This window comes from Thunnus maccoyii, chromosome 10 (genome assembly GCF_910596095.1).
Source record: "Thunnus maccoyii chromosome 10, fThuMac1.1, whole genome shotgun sequence".
Classification (NCBI taxonomy): domain Eukaryota; kingdom Metazoa; phylum Chordata; class Actinopteri; order Scombriformes; family Scombridae; genus Thunnus; species Thunnus maccoyii.
Genome location: NC_056542.1, coordinates 676,675 through 693,576, shown reverse-complemented (window position 1 = coordinate 693,576; position 16,902 = coordinate 676,675). Strand labels below are relative to the sequence as shown.

Genomic DNA, 16,902 nt, shown 5'->3' with positions numbered 1-16,902 from the left:
TACTGAAATACATCTATATTCAACCAAAACACAAGACCAAAGCTTCCTGCTGCGTTTCTATGACTCGTTCCTGTAGATACACTGTAGTACGTTCTATAGAGAGCTACACATCTGACTGTATTTACACTATATACACATTTATACACTATCAACCATTAAACTACATATAAACACAATATACACATTTATACACTATCAACCATTAAACTACATATAAACACAATATACACATTTATACACTATCAACCATTAAACTACATATAAACACAATATACACATTTATACACTATCAACCATTAAACTACATAAACACAATATACACATTTATACACTATCAACCATTAAACTACATATAAACACAATATACACATTTATACACTATCAACCATTACACAGTGTGTGTGTGTGTGTGTGTGAATGTGTGTGAGTGTGTGTGTGTGTGTGTGTGTGTGTGTGTGTGTGTGTGATCAGCTGATGATGACTCTTTCAGCTTCCTGTGTGAACTGAACTCTGACGTGTCTCAGACTTCACATTCAGGATTAAATCCGCCTCCCATCTGGGTCCTCATTATGGGGTGAGGGGGGGTGGGGTTACCTAAAACACAGGAGCAGACAGCCCCCCCCCCCCTTAACCCCCCCACCCTGACCTGCCCTCTAAATCCCTAAAACCCTCCTCGGCCCCTGCAGGTCATGAGAGTCTCAGTTCAGAGTTCAGGTTCAGCAGCCTGAAGCTCCGCCCCCCTCGCACTCTCTCTATTGTCGCACGCCCCACGACTTTGACCGTGAACTTCACGGGTCTCACAGCGGCGGCGGCGGTGGTGACCCCCACCCTAAAGCAAAGACCCCCCCACATCCACACCCCAGTAAATCCTTCATCAGCATCACGTCTGAGTGTTTGGATGCAAGCTGGAGGCCTGGGAACCAGACACACACACACACACACACACACACACACACACACACTCACTCACACACACACACACACACACACACACACACACACACACACACTCACTCACACACACACACACACACACACACTCACACACACACACACACACACACACACACACACACACACACTCACTCACACACACACACACACACACACACACACACACACACACACACTCACTCACACACACACACACACACACACGCACACACACACTCACTCACACACACTCACACACACACACACACACACACACACACACACACACACACTGTCGTCTGTCTGCTGGTTGTAATTGTTTAATTGGAGCCAATCAGGAAGCTGCTGAGTCACTTCCTGTCACCTAATTAACCAGCAATTAACCACAAATCACAGATGTTGCTGGAGAGGCTTCAGACTGTTACTGAAGCTTAAAGTCTCTTCTGACAACAAGTGAAGAAAACAGTGAAACCACTGAAAGCTGCCAGCAGCCACTAAATGGACCTCATCAGTAACTGCAGATCAATAATGGATCAAACACACCTGATCAGATGGATATTTGAACAAACACAGATCAGACAGCAGGGAACTCTGGGTAATGTTGTTTTGAATAGATCAGCTGATCAAACATCACTTCAGTTTGATGAATATTTGAAGGTTTTTAGGACACAGATTCCAGGACGCCTGGAAACTATTCAAGGATCACTAGAACCTGCTCAATTACTCCTTGAACTTTCTCAAGGACACCTGGAAACATCTTCAAGGGCCCCCACAATATTCAGACTCTACATTAACAGAGAAGCTGCTCTCTGATTGGCTGTCTGTTAAAATCCTTTCAAAGTAAAGTTTAATAAATAATCAAATAACATCAATCAATGTGAGTTTAAAGTCACAAACACAAAACAAAGATTTCTGATCTGCAGCTGTTTCATCATCTTTTTCAGTTTGTTCCCAGTGTTCCCAGTGTTCCCAATTAAACCAGCAGTTAGGTGTCTGTAATCATTCCTCCTGTTCATACTGGATATTAAAAGATCCTTCAAATGTGCTTTAATGGAAGTGATGGAGGATAAAATCCACAGTGTGTCCACACAGTCATTTAAAGTCTGTGTGAAGCTTCTATTCAGCTTCATCAGTGTGAGTTAGTCATATCAAGTGGATATCTGACACATTTACAGTCTTTTTAGCATCAAATTCCCTCTTTGTGTTTCCTCGGACAGTGTTTCCCTGTTGAGCTGCAGGTGGAAGTATAGTAACAAAAAGAGGAACTTTGGCACTAAAAAGACTGTAACGTTGAAAGATATCTACTTGATTTGACTCATTTGGACGCTGAAGCTTCATATTAGCTTCAGACTGTGGATTTTGTCCTCCATCACTTCCATTGTAAGGTCATTATGAAGGGATCTTCTAATGGTCAGTATGAACAGGAGGAATGATTACAGCAAGAAACACAGCTTTAATGTTCATTTGATGACTGACTGTTGGTTTAAAACTGTGAACTCATCCTTTAACGTCAAACTGCTGCTCAAACACAGTGAAGTGATTCCTCTCAATGAAACTCAATTTCATCTTCAAGTTCAAGAGCAAAACACACACACACACACACACACTCACACACACACACACACACAAACACACACACACACACACACACTCACACACACACACACACACACACACACACACACACACACACTCACACACACACGCCGTCTGTCTGCTGTATGAAAATGAGTTTGATCTGATGAATATGAATGTTTTTGACCTTCCGTCTGCATCATCAGACTTTCTCACAATCACACATTCACATTTTTATATTTAAGCTTTTTCACTATTAAAATATTAAAATATGTTTAATTATTGAATGTTATTCTCGTCTTTAACAGTTTTATAGTTTTCTTGCATCATTCTGATTTTCTTCAGCAAACGTCTTCATACAATAAAATATATAAAAAACACAAAGAAAAACAACATAAATAATCATAAATAAGTAAAATCAATAACATAATAAAAGCTCATAATTATAAGAATAAACATTAAAGCTGATTATAAATAGAAGAAAATCTCTGAATATCTGGTTTGTTACATTTTTTGTCTCTTTGTGTCTTTTTCATGTTAAACAATAAATAAATAAAATCTATAATTATGAAAGGAAACATGTTTATTATTATTATTTTATTTAAACAGCAGCTGTGAGGAAACTGACTTCTACTTAAATAACAAATATAATTATATTAAATAACACAGATCAGAATCTGCAGATTATTTCTTCATGTTTAACGAATAATAAGATCATAATAAATAATTAGTAGATATAAAAGATAAATATATAATAAATATATATATCAGACCTGAGCAGCAGAGTGTCATCATCATCATCATCATCATCATCATCCAGCTCCACATCGTCTTCATGTTTCAGTTTAACTTTAAATCCAAACCATCAGATTAAAACTCCAACAGCTCCGACAGAAAATAAAAATAGTCCTTCTTCTTCTTCTTCTTCTTCTTCTTCTTCTTCTTCTTCTTCTTCTTCTTCTTCTTCGTTTTAAAAATGTATCAAATGTTTTAAAGTGTCATGAATGTGAACTCAGAGATCTCAGAGGAGCTGTTGAGTCTCTGATGACCTGATTCACAATGACCTCACACCCTCACACCGCTGGGGGCGGGGCCTCCGGGGGGCGGGGCCTCTGGGTGGGGGGGGGGGGGGGGGGGGGGGCATGTGACCCTGAGGTCAGGTGAGGTGAGGAGGGGGGAGGAGCCTCCTCTGGGTTTAATATGAAGCTGCTGCTTTGTAATGAAGAGGGGGAGGATGGATGGATGGATGGATGGAGTAAAAAGAAAGGAACGAAGAAGGAAAGGTAGAGATAAAGTAAGAATGGAAAGAAAGGAGTGAGGAAAATAAAGAATGGATGTGGTAAAAAAGGAAGGGACGAAGAAGGAAAGATAGCAATACAATAAGGATGGAGGGAGAGACGGAGGGATGGTGAAGAGGAGAGACAAAAGAAGGAAGAACTGAAGGAAAGGAAGTGATGAAGGTTCAGCTGGATGGCAGGAAGGGAGGAAGAAGAGAAGGAGACAGGATGGATAGAAGGAAAGAAAGAAGTAAAGAGATACTGAGGCTGCTCTCTGTCTGGAGTGTTCTTATTATTTTGTCCACCTGCTGTTGATCCTCAACAGTGTGTCAGAGAAACAAACAGATATTAATAACCACAGAAGAAGAACAACCACGTTGCTGCCAGCAGGACAGAAGTGAAGACGATGACGATGATGATGATGATGATGATGATGATGATGATGATGATGAAGCAGCAGCAGATGAAGATTCACAGGCTGCACTTTGGACTAAACAGGAAACATGACTTTGATTTGAGATATTTTGCAGAAAATTTGAATTTAAAAATAATATTTTTGTTTAATTATCTTAATAAACCGAATTTGATTGGAAGGATTTTTAGTTTATTGCTATAATTATTGTCTTCATTATCATTATATTAGTATTATTATCGATAATATTAAAATAAGTTTAGCGCTGTTCCTCCACCAGCAGGCGGCGGTATCGATCCGCTGGGTTGTTTATCTGCCGCCATTAAAGCAGAAGAAGAAGAACAGCAGCGATGGCGCGGAGGCTGCTGATGTAAACAAACATCAGAAACGTGTCGCAGTTTAACTTCTGATGAGAAGATGAGACACGGCGGAGGAAGAGGAGAAGAAGAAGAAGAAGAAGAGGAAGAGGAGTTAACTCACTCAGACTGAAGGTTAGCGAGGCTAAAACACGGCTAACATGCTAACATGCTAACCGCAGATGTGAAACTCCGCTCGGATCTTTTATCTTCAACCTTCAGCTTTTAGTTTCTCAGTTTGTTTCCTGCTGATGTTTCTGTTCTTGTTTCTGGTTTCTGATCTTCTTCACTGCAGAACAAAGAGGCTGAAATGGTGAGAAACAGAACGACACATTTAAGAATTTAATACTTTTTTAATAGCACGTAAATAAACACACATAAACACATAAACACATGTATTCAGCAGCTTTGTGCATTAAATCGAAGACGTTTAAGACTTTCTGCCGCTTTTATTAAGACTAAAAGTGAATTCTCTGGTTTTGTAAAGACTTTTTTAGCAGCTGCAGATATTCAGGACTCTCAGATGTGAATTAGCAGGTTTCTCATGTAAACACTGAATATTAAAGTGCAGGTAAACAAACATTCACATCCTCCAACATTCACCCTCAGATTAAATCACATGATGATGAAATGAAAGTGAAGGAAGCTTTAAAACACTTTGCATCACGATTAAAGCTGCAACTAACGATTATTTTCATAATTCATTATAAATCTGCAGATTATTTTCTCAATTAATCGATTAATCATTTGATCTATAAAACATCATAAAACTGAGACAAACAGTTTCCTTCAACCCAATGAGATGAAACATCTTGTTTTATCCAACAAAAATACTAAAATACTTGATCTGCTGGTGTCTTTAGTCTCTCTGACAGTAAACTGAAGATCTTTGTGGATTGAAGACGTCGTCTTTGGGAAACATTGATCCGCATTTTTCATCATTTTCTGACATTTTATGGACCAAACAAGTAATCAATGAATCCAAAAAATAATCAACATACTAATCAATAATGAAAATAATTGTTAGTTGCAGCTGTAGATTAATCTGCAGGTTAAAACATCAGGCTGAGATGTTATCAGAGATATATAGAAATATCTAACTTTAGAAGAGAGTGGAGGAGACACTTCAGTAACTTCCTGTTCCTGTTCTTCAACCAGCTGCTGATCCACCTGGTCCAGTCTGACCTCATCTGATCTGATCCAGCTCGGTCCAGGAGGGTCTGTTCTGGTCTGTTCTGGTCTGTTCTGGTCTGAGGAGGTGGCGGCGATGGCGGGTCGGGGGCGTGGGCGGGGTCGGAGGATGATGAGCTTCAGTGTGGAGGCCGTCGGCATCAGCAGAGGAGACAGTTTACCTCCATCCATCCAACAACCTACACCTCTGTTCCCTGTGAGACACACACACACACACACACACACACACACACACACACACAACACACACACACACACACACACACACACACAACACACAACTACACAACTACACACCACAAACATAAACAAACACACACAACAACACACACACACAATCAACTACACACACACACACACACACACACACACACTGATATCATTCAGTGTGATTGACACTTCCTGAGGTTATCATCAGGGCCCCAAAGGATGAAGGCTCTATTGTATTTCATGTGTTTGTTTCTTTCTTTATTATTAAGCCACTTAAACCCTAAATTTGACCCCTAAACGTGCTCAAAAACTCACCAAATTTGGCACGCACACCAGGTCTGGTGAAAATTTTGATAAAATGTAAAAATTAACCTTGAAAGTGCTAAAATGGGCTCTCTAGCGCCACCTATGTAACTAAAACGGCCGCCACGGCCCGTAGGAATGTCGTAGAGAGATCAAACCAAAACTGACCACTTTCAAACCAAAGTGGTCAGTTTGACTGGATCAATGGATTCGCTACTAAATTTCCTACTAAAAAATATGATTTTTAATGTAAGATTTGGCCAAAGTCATGGGATTTATGGATATTTCACAAGAATCGTACTCTAACATTCTCCTCTCCAACTGAGAGGGAGAGAGAGAGAATATATATACACATATATATATATATATATATATATGTATATGTGTGTGTGTGTGTGTGTGTGTGTGTATATATATATATATATATATATATGTGTGTGTGTGTGTATATATATATATATATATATATATATATATATATATATATATATATATGTATATGTATATGTGTATATTTGTGTGTATATATATGTATATATTATAAAGAAACTGGTGACTTCGTCCTTTAACAGTCTTCCAGTCAACACAAGTTTTTCTTCTAACCAGCAGAGCTGCTCTGACGCCTGATAACAATCAAACATGAGACAGTTTAAACTGCAGTTTGGAGCTTTTACTTATAAATGAACGTCTGTTACGTTCAAGCCAAACGAGTTCAGATTAATCTCTCTGTGTTTCACAGTCTACAGAGTTTTTAATCTGGTGTCGGGTTTGACGTTCCTGCGCTGGCCGGATGAATCGTACTGAGCTCTATAAACACAGCAGAGCGGCTAACTTCCTGTTAGCTCTGTGCTAACTTGAATGGGGATAAAATAATTAATTCAAGCGGCTCTTCTAGACTTTCCAAATGTTATCAAGCTGATCAAACTCTGATAGTGAAACAAGTCATTTCATTCAATTGATCCGCCGTTTTACAGTCGTAACAGCAGCAACAGAGTCGGCTACGGCGGAGATTGTGATGTAAACATGTAATTACTCTCACTGCCAGAAGGGGAAAACAAAAGTCCTGCGCTGAAGCTTTAAACTCAGCAACACAACAAATTCACCCACTAAACACCAGCAGGTCACCTGCAGACCAAACAAACTAATGAACTGGTCGCTAATATCTCTGTAACCTGTCGACGATGCTAATTATCATCAGTCTACAATGCAGACGTTTGTACCGGTGAAAAACACACCAACACACTATCACACTAACACACAGACTGTTTATAAAGATCTTTCTCTCTGTGTCTTTATATACAGAAGAAAATAAAGTCATAAAGGAAAACTTGACACTTCCTGTCGTCCTGTGGGTGTTTGTAGCTCACAGCTAACTCACTGAATCCATGACAACATTATACTTCCTGCTTACATCCCCCAAAGCATTATGGGAACTGTAGTTCTAAAACACAGAAGTACAAGTTACAAACTCCGTTAATATCTGAAGTTTCATCGTTACTGAGACTCACATATTTGTGTTGAAGACTTGTGTGTGACCGCAGTGCACTCTGGGACTTGTAGTTGACTCTGTGTGTGTGTGTGTTGTCGTCCAGGTGATGGAGCAGAAGCCCCTCCCCCTGGCAGGTGGCGAGGAGGCGGAGTATCTGCTGGCTCTCAAACAGGAGTTCAGAGGAGCTATGAAGAGTCTGCCCTTCTTCATCCAACCTGCTGCTGCACACAGAGGTCAGAGGTCACACACACACACACACACACACACACACACACACACACACACACACACACACCTACACATCACATTAATCAATACTTTGAAGTCCCTCTTTAGAATAAAAGCTTGTTTCTTCCTCTCTGAGTTCACTTTAAATCTCAGTTTAACACCTGGACGTACCTGCAGGATTGATGACATCACAGCTGGTTTGGAGCCAATCACGGTCCAATACGTAACTTACAGACGTGTGATGCGGAGACTTGAAGCCTCCGGTTTCCTGCAGCTTTGAGGAGATGAAATGTCTTCTCTCCTTTAAGAACGTTATTGTTTAAGCTTTTATGTTACGAGCGGCTCTGCAGGCGAACAGGAAGCAACATGAAACCTGCTGGATTCGGTTAAATGAAGTGATTTATTGCAATCAGCTTAAATGTACAAATAAGAGGAATAAAAGAGGAAACTACAAAGAAAAAGTTCCTGAAGTTGCTGCTTAAATCAGATGAATAAGAACGAGCTGAAGAGTTTACTGAATAAAACCTGACTTCATCTGCACAAACAGTCAGAACGACGTCACAGTGAACGAGGAAACATCAGCAAAATAATAAGAAAACAATCAAATCCAGGCAGAGAGCAGCGTCTCTGCATACAGACACACGTCTAGTGAGTCATCAGTGATGATTGTATTGATTAATACTGTTGTATGAATCGATACGTTGTTGTTGGTAAAATCCTGCATATTTAACCTTTAAGTGTCATGGACATGAGTTTTATTGTGAAGGTGTGTTTCCTGTGCAGATGTGGAGAGATATTCTGATAAATATCACAGCAGCGAGCAGACGGACAGTCTGATGGACTGGACTCCAGGTGAGACTCACTGATCAATAATCACCTGATCAGATCATTGATAACATGTGATTAGTTTTTAGTTACAAGACGGTAAAAGGTTTGTTTTTAAAAACCGACGGTGAGTTTCGTGTCGCAAGATCAATAAAAACATCTGATCCTCGTTCAGGTTTGAATCATCAGAATCATTAAAGGATCAATCTGCTGAGTAAAAACAGCAGGAAGTTATTAACCCGCTACTGAGCATGTGCAGGAACACGTGTTTCTGCACATGCTCAGTAGCGTCTTACACAGAACTACTGTCCAGAGACTGAAAACATGATGCTGTTATTAGTGTTTGGAGCCGTTTCTAAACAAACTAACGAGACCAAACTGTTGATGATGAAGGATCATGTGACCCAGAGCAGCCATGTGACTCACTGACGTGTTTTTAATCAGATATATCAGCTTTAATACAAACACAATACTGGTTATTATATATATATATATATATATATATATATATATATATATATATATATATATATATGTATATATGTATGTGTGTATATATATATATGTATGTATATATATGTGTGTGTGTGTGTGTGTGTGTGTGTGTGTATATATACATACATACATATATATATATATATATATATATATGTGTGTGTGTGTGTGTGTGTATATATATATTAGTGTGAAGTTTAGGAAGTTTAGTTTCTGTTGGATCTGGGATTTGATTGGTGGAAAACAAACGTAACAATGAGGCTGTTGAACACTTTTTAAAATGTGTTTCAGTGATGTGAACGCAGGTGAACAGCTGAGAGCTGCTCACACTCGTCTGTCAACCGACCAAACCACAGTTATGACATCAGTCTGTCACCAGACAGGCGGAGCTAAGAAAACAAAAATGTGTCAAGAACTTAATATTCATGTCGGCTTTTCCAGCTGCTGGCAGGACGAAGTCGTTTGGCGCACTGTCACCAAAACAACCACATCCTGCTGTTACGTCCTCGTTGTGGACGCATCAGGACACGTTGGTGTTTACACTGCAACAGACACGTGGTCAAACGCGTCCCAGACAAGGCCTCCTGGTGGTCGTTTATTCTTGTATTTGGCGGCGTGTTTTAAAACCAGGTGTAAACGGTCAGCGTTTGTCCTCCTGATGGTTTCATGTTGTAAAGATGTGAAACTTGTTTGTGACCTTTTTTAAAGGATCAATAATCTTGATGTGATTGATTGATTGAAGAGTTCTGCTCCTGTGTTTCAGACTGGAAGAGACTCCCCAAAGAACTGCGAGTACATGTCAGGAAAACTCCTAAAGACGGTCAGTACACACAATACTGCAAGTACTACAGTACTACTAATACACTCAGTACTACAAGTAGTGTGTGTGACCATTGACCAATCACAACACAGCATAGAACAAACCGCTGTCAAAATAAAAGACTTCATCGTCTGGACAAAATTGAAGTTTATTTATAAATATTTTTGATGGATGAATGTTTTTCTCTGTACCTGTCAGGTGTGGTGGCGGCGGCGGCGGCGGCGGCGGCGGCGGTGGCGGCAGCTCGGTCGAGCAAAGGTCCATCTGGTCAGAAGAAGAAGAAGAAAGTAAAAGAGAAAGAGGAAGTTCTGCTGAAACTGGAGGTGAGACACACCGTCGGTTAGCAGGATGTTTCCTTCAACGGGAGAATGAAAGAAACATTTCCAGATGAATCTACTTCCTGTTTCAGAGTCTGGAGAAGAAGGAGGAGCAGGAGAGCTCCGAGGAGGAGGAGGGAGAGGAGAAGAAGAAACAGGAGGAGGAAGAGGCTGAGGCAGAGGAGGAGTACGATGAGGAAGAGTTCGAGGAGGTGAGAGGAGACTGTTACAAGTTAATTATAATAAGACAGATGTTAATTATAATAAGACAGATGTTAATTATAATAAGACAGATATTAATTATAATAAGACAGATATTAATTATAATAAGACAGATGTTAATTATAATAAGACAGATATTAATTATAATAAGACAGATGTTAATTACAATAAGACAGATGTTAATTATAATAAGACAGATGTTAATTATAATAAGACAGATATTAATTATAATAAGACAGATGTTAATTATAATAAGACAGATATTAATTATAATAAGACAGATGTTAATTACAATAAGACAGATGTTAATTATAATAAGACAGATGTTAATTATAATAAGACAGATATTAATTATAATAAGACAGATGTTAATTATAATAAGACAGATGTTAATTATAATAAGACAGATGTTAATTACAATAAGACAGATATTAATTATAATAAGACAGATGTTAATTATAATAAGACAGATGTTAATTATAATAAGACAGATATTAATTATATTAAGACAGATATTAATTATAATAAGACATATATGAATGTTAAATCTGTCACCTGTTAATAATTGTGTTTGTGTCTGCAGGAGACGGACTACATCATGTCCTACTTTGATAACGGGGAGGAGTTTGGAGGAGACAGTGATGACAACATGGACGAGGCTATTTACTGAAACAGCAGCTGGTATCAGGATCATGATGCAGTAAAAACCGTCCAGTCTGAAAGTTTTCTATGAAACAGATCGAACTCTGAAAAAGACTCAAACTGTTTCCACACGAGAGAAACAGGAAGTGAGATTTCTGTCAGAAGACGTGAAGAAGAGTTGGTTCGTTAGATGTCTTTTAAATGTTTTTAAGCTTTTGTATTAACGTTTTATCTGTTTTATCTGAAATGTAAAAACATGAATCATATCTGATTGTTTGGATTGTTGGGCAGCTGTTGGAGAAATAAACGGCAGCTACATGCTAATGCTACATGCTAATGGTACATCCTAATGATACATGCTAGTGGTACATGCTAATGAGTCCAGACTGCAGGAGGACGAACCGGGTGTGAACCAGGTGTGAACCAGGTGTGAACCAGGTGTGAACCTGGTGTGAACCGGGTGAGAACCAGGTGTGAACCAGGTGTGAACCAGGTGTGAACCTGGTGTGAACCAGGTGTGAACCAGGTGTGAACCAGGTGTGAACCAGGTGTGAACCAGGTGTGAACGGGGTGTGAACCAGGTGTGAACCAGGTGTGAACCAGGTGTGAACCTGGTGTGAACCGGGTGAGAACCAGGTGTGAACCAGGTGTGAACCTGGTGTGAACCGGGTGTGAACCGGGTGTGAACCGGGTGAGAACCGGGTGTGAACCGGGTGTGAACCGGGTGTGAACCGGGTGAGAACCAGGTGTGAACCAGGTGTGAACCAGGTGTGAAAGGTTGTCTCTCATCAGGCTGATTAATTGAGGGTCTGTGTGGTTTTGACTTTGTCGTCTGAATTGTTCTGATCGATCATTTTAAATATTGATATCTGATGATTAGAGCTGAAACACAACGATCAACAAAAAGTTAATTGGCAGCTATTCTGATGAATGATTGATCGTTTAATCTTTTAATTAGTTTTTCCTCAAATAAAAATGTAAAACATTTGTTTTCAGCTGAAGATCATCACATGACAGTAAACAAGCATCTGAATGATTCATGTTATTCTGATCAATTATTAATAATCTTTCACTCATTTCTGACACTTTATATCAGAATAATCATAAGCTGCAGCTCTGATCTCACATCTGGTCACAAACTGAGTTCACACTGGTTCTCCCACAATGCAACGCACAAAGCTTTATGTTTATGAAGAATTAAAAGACAGTTCCCAGTGTTCCCAGTGTTCCCAGTGTGTTAAACCAGCAGTCAGGTGTCTGTAATCATTCCTCCTGTTCATACTGGATATTAAAGATCCTTCAAATGTGCTTTAATGGAAGTGATGGAGGATAAAATCCACAGTGTGTCCACACAGTCATTTAAAGTCTGTGTGAAGCTTCTATTCAGCTTCATCAGTCTGAGTTAGTCATATCAAGAGGATATCTGACACATTTACAGTCTTTTTAACATCTAATCCAAGGAGGACTGTGGATTTTGTCCTCCATCACTTCCATTGTAAGGTCATTATGAAGGGATCTTCTAATGGTCAGTATGAACAGGAGGAATGATTACAGCAGCTTTAATGTTCATTTGATGACTGACTGATGGTTTAATGACACTTGGAAATATGAAAACATGAAGCAGCTGCACCTGCAGGTCCTCAAAAGACTCACCTGAACCTCCGGATCACTTTATTTCAGATGAGCAGTTCCCTCTGTGTCCTCTGGAGGTCAGACGTGTGTTTTAGAAAATCATTTATATTTCCTTCCCATCTCATCTCCGTCCTCACAAACATTCACCAACAAAAATAATAAATATAATAAATTAAGTCTTTAAAATCTGCACAAATACAAACATAAATACAAACTAATACAGAATATTTCCCTCTAACATGCTGCAGCTACACTGACAGAAATGTCACCTGTCCAGGTTTGGACCTATCAGGCAGCAGGTGAACAGTCAGCTGACCAGGGTCAGATGGTGAAGGTCAGATGATGATGATGATGAAGGTCAGATGATGATGATGATGATGAAGGTCAGATGATCAGAGCGTCTCCAGGTGGTTCTTGTTGTGGCTGAAACTCACCTGAGAGCGTCACACCTGCTGTGAACGAGGATCTAGTGATGCTTTTAGAGCCGTCCAATCATGAGCCACGGAGCGTTTCAAACCAAAGACTCCGCCCACTGATGACACGTCAGAGAGGGGGGCGGGGCTCCGCTGTGACGTCACCTGCTCAGGTAAAGACTGCTGGCTCTGCGCTCACCTGGAGACACTCTGGTCTCTTATTTCTGCATCTTTCACTGAAGTCTGTTGTCAGACTGACGCGTCTCTTTGTCTTTAATCAGTTATTGATCGGCAGCCGCAGCTGATTGAACTGATCTGATACGACATCAGTCAAGTGTTTTATATTTGATTCAACATTTAATTAAAAACAGGATCTTTATCAATTAACAGAAGAACAAACAACTTTCTTCATTCATAAAGATCTTTTATTGATCTGTTACTTTTCCTTTTAATCTGATGGATGATGTAACATTCAATAATCAATAATTAATGATTAATCATCATTTCCATTCAGTCACACGTGAGGCTGAAGATCTGAGTGATGAGTAGAAACTATAACTATAACCTGCGTCATTAAATAATTAATTTAAAATCAGAATATCAATAAATGCAAATAATTAATCAATAAAACAGTAGAAACGGTTCATGAGTCTCTACAGTCGACTGACAGACGTCACGTTTCTGTTTCCTGTTTCCTCTCTGCTCGTGTCTTCAGTGGGAGGGACGGGGACGTACTCCTCTCCTGTCTGCACCTGTGTATCCATGGCGACGCCCTCTGACCTCCGTGTGTGTTTCCTCCTACTCCACAGCAGCAGCAGCAGGACGGCGGCGGCGGCGGTCAGACTGGCGGGGGCGGAGATGATGTGCATCCTGTGAGAGCAGGACGACTCCGCCCTCCAGCTGACCTCCAGCCGGTTGTCCAGGCTCAGGTGAGCGGCGGCGCAGGTGTAGTTGTGTTTCTGTTGAAGCTCTTCGTCCGTGACAGTCAATGTCTTCCTCACCTGGTAGAGGCCGTTGGCGTTGGGCAGCACCGCGCCGCCCGTCAGCTGGTCTTCATCCACCGACTGGCCGTCCCGCAGCAGCGTCAAGTTGATGTGGCAAGGATAGAAGTCTGTGGCCATACAGGTGAGCTGAGCCCCGCCCACCACCTGCTTCGTTATGAAGCGGACTCGAGGTTGAACCCGACGCGTCACCAGGCGTTTCTCGCGGTCCAGGAGATGCCTGAGCGTCCGCACGCAGAAGGGCAGGTAGATGTTGGAGTAAAGCATCTGGAAGTACGTCTTCTTCATGGCGTCCCATTGAATCTCCCAGCCGTCGCCGCCAGCGTAGCTGAAGTGCGTCATGTTGTACATCAGGCTGTCGGCGTCCTGCCCGTTGGAGCCGTCCCTGAACATGATGAGCGCCGGCTGTCCGTCCTGCAGGACCTCGCAGCCCGTCAGCCTCTGCTGGACGTGGACGCCCGCCGTCAGGTTGAAGCGGTGTTTGACCAGCGTCAGTCTCAGTACGAACACGGCCTCCTGACCCAGGCCCAGCTCCGCCCCCTCCTCGCCACCGCCACTGGTCAGCCGATCCATCACAGAGTCGTAGTAGCCCACCTGGATGTCGTCCAGCATCAGGACCACACTGAACTCTGGAAACGGCGTCGACCCTGAGATGTAGGTGGCCGGCGCCCACAGGGAGTGTCGTCCTGAACCTTAGAGGAGCAAAGCATTATGGGTAAGTAGGAGGCACCAGCTGTGGACTGGACAGCTGATGTTTATGTGTTTGAGTCAGACTGACACACTGATCCTCGTCACAGGTTCTCGTACCAACACAAACATCTGACCCAGCTGTTGGGGACTAACATGTATACTGGGAACCAGTATACATGTTTTAGCAGTTTACCACCAACGTCAGCAGGAACACAAACATAATCACTGCAGAGGTAACTGAAACATCTGGCATATTATTGATATGTCATGTGACTAATTGATTAACTGACAGAGAATAAAATCAACATCAGATCTAATAATCTATAAGAACCAGTACTGGTTGCTTCATTAAACATCCTGAAAACAGTTTGTTACCTGAACTCATCACCTGACGGAGGAACAGAGACACAAACAGCAGCTGGAAGACAAACATATTGATCTGCTGATCAGGAATCAGCTGATTAACCGATTGATTGCTGTGGTTTTAAACATCTGCTTCCTCTTCTTCACTTTGCTTACTTTCACTTTGTGTGTTTCAACCAATCAGCATCCAGAACCTGGTGTGTCCGGGCAGATCAAAGGAGTCTGACGAATCAGAGAGAGGGAAGTGTGCAGCAGTCGAGCTCCACAGATCTGTTTTCGTCAAAGAGAACAGATCTTTTACACCTCAGGCAACAACAAACACTTTTTATTCACATTTTAAATTGTTTTATTTCAGTGTTTCAGGCTGAAATCCATGTATTCCTACAGCTCTCAGTAGTAATGACTTAATGAGCTTCTTTAATGATAAAATTCTAACTATTAGAGGCAAAATTAACCACCTCCTGCCCTCAACAGGCACCGTTCTCTCCCCAAACACAGGAACCTTAGAAACACCTGACATATATTTGGACTGTTTTTCTCCAATCAACGTTCCTGAACTAACTTCAACAATTTCTTCATGTAAACCATCAACCTGTCTCTTAGACCCCATCCCAACTAGGCTGCTTAAGGAAGCCTTACCCTTAGTTAGCACTTCTTTACTAGATATGATCAATCTGTCTTTAGTAACAGACTATGTACCACAGTCCTTTAAAGTAGCTGTAATTAAACCTCTTCTTAAGAAGCCTACTCTTGATTCAGGCATTTTAGCCAATTATAGACCTATATCTAACCTTCCATTTCTCTCTAAGATCCTTGAGAAAGCAGTCTCTAATCAGTTATGTGACTTTCTACATAACAATAGTTTATTTGAGGATTTTCAGTGAGGATTTAGAGGCATCATAGCACAGAGACAGCACTGGTGAAAGTCACTAATGACCTCCTAACTGCATCAGACAAAGGATTTGTCTCTATACTTGTCCTGTTAGATCTTAGTGCTGCATTCGACACAATTGACCATCAAATCCTTTTGCAGAGACTGTAACATTTAATTGGCATTAAAGGAACTGCATTAAGCTGGTTTAAGTCCTATTTATCAGACCGATTTCAGTTTGTACATGTTAATGATGAATCCTCCATGAAGGCAAAAGTTAGACACGGAGTTCCACAAGGTTCTGTACTTGGACCAATTCTATTCACCTTATATATGCTTCCTTTAGGTAATATTATTAGGAAACACTCCATAAATGTTCATTGTTATGCAGATGATACCCAATTATATTTATCAATGAAGCCTGATGAACCCAATCAGTTAAACAAACTCCAAGCATGCCTTAACGACATAAAGATGCTACTAAACTCAGATAAAACTGAAGTTATTGTGTTTGGCCCTAAACACCTTAGAAACACATTATCTAATGATAAAGCTACTCTGGATGGCACCTGGGTTGCAGGCCGAGCCTTCACAGTCCTGTTGGCGTCCTTCCCTGTCTGCTGCTGTTGCTATTGCT

General features: G+C 40.8%; 2 protein-coding genes across 5 annotated transcripts; one reads left to right on the top strand and one right to left on the bottom strand.

Annotated features, from left to right (window-relative positions):
* Positions 1-4,503: 4,503 nt before the first annotated feature.
* polr3glb (RNA polymerase III subunit GL b) lies at positions 4,504-11,624 on the top strand. Of its 3 annotated transcripts, XM_042424139.1 has the most exons (9): positions 4,504-4,688; positions 4,849-4,866; positions 5,712-5,940; positions 7,850-7,979; positions 8,758-8,826; positions 10,058-10,114; positions 10,313-10,437; positions 10,524-10,643; positions 11,237-11,624. In XM_042424139.1, exons 3-9 carry the CDS (start codon positions 5,821-5,823, stop codon positions 11,321-11,323), a joined length of 708 nt encoding a protein of 235 aa, XP_042280073.1. In that variant the 5' UTR covers positions 4,504-4,688; positions 4,849-4,866; positions 5,712-5,820; the 3' UTR covers positions 11,324-11,624. The 3 variants fall into 3 exon arrangements, with proteins under 3 accessions (XP_042280073.1, XP_042280074.1, XP_042280072.1); XM_042424140.1 differs by lacking the exon at positions 4,849-4,866; XM_042424138.1 differs by having other exon boundaries at positions 4,504-4,866.
* Positions 11,625-13,850: 2,226 nt separating this feature from the next.
* On the bottom strand, positions 13,851-15,762 carry LOC121905999 (major histocompatibility complex class I-related gene protein-like). 2 transcript variants are annotated; one of them, XM_042424638.1, is made up of 3 exons: positions 15,551-15,762; positions 15,407-15,449; positions 13,851-15,033 (listed from the first exon to the last, which is right to left on the bottom strand). In XM_042424638.1, exons 2-3 carry the CDS (start codon positions 15,414-15,416, stop codon positions 13,994-13,996), a joined length of 1,050 nt encoding a protein of 349 aa, XP_042280572.1. In that variant the 5' UTR covers positions 15,417-15,449; positions 15,551-15,762; the 3' UTR covers positions 13,851-13,993. The 2 variants fall into 2 exon arrangements, with proteins under 2 accessions (XP_042280572.1, XP_042280571.1); XM_042424637.1 differs by having other exon boundaries at positions 15,407-15,762.
* Between the last annotated feature and the right edge of the window lie 1,140 nt (positions 15,763-16,902).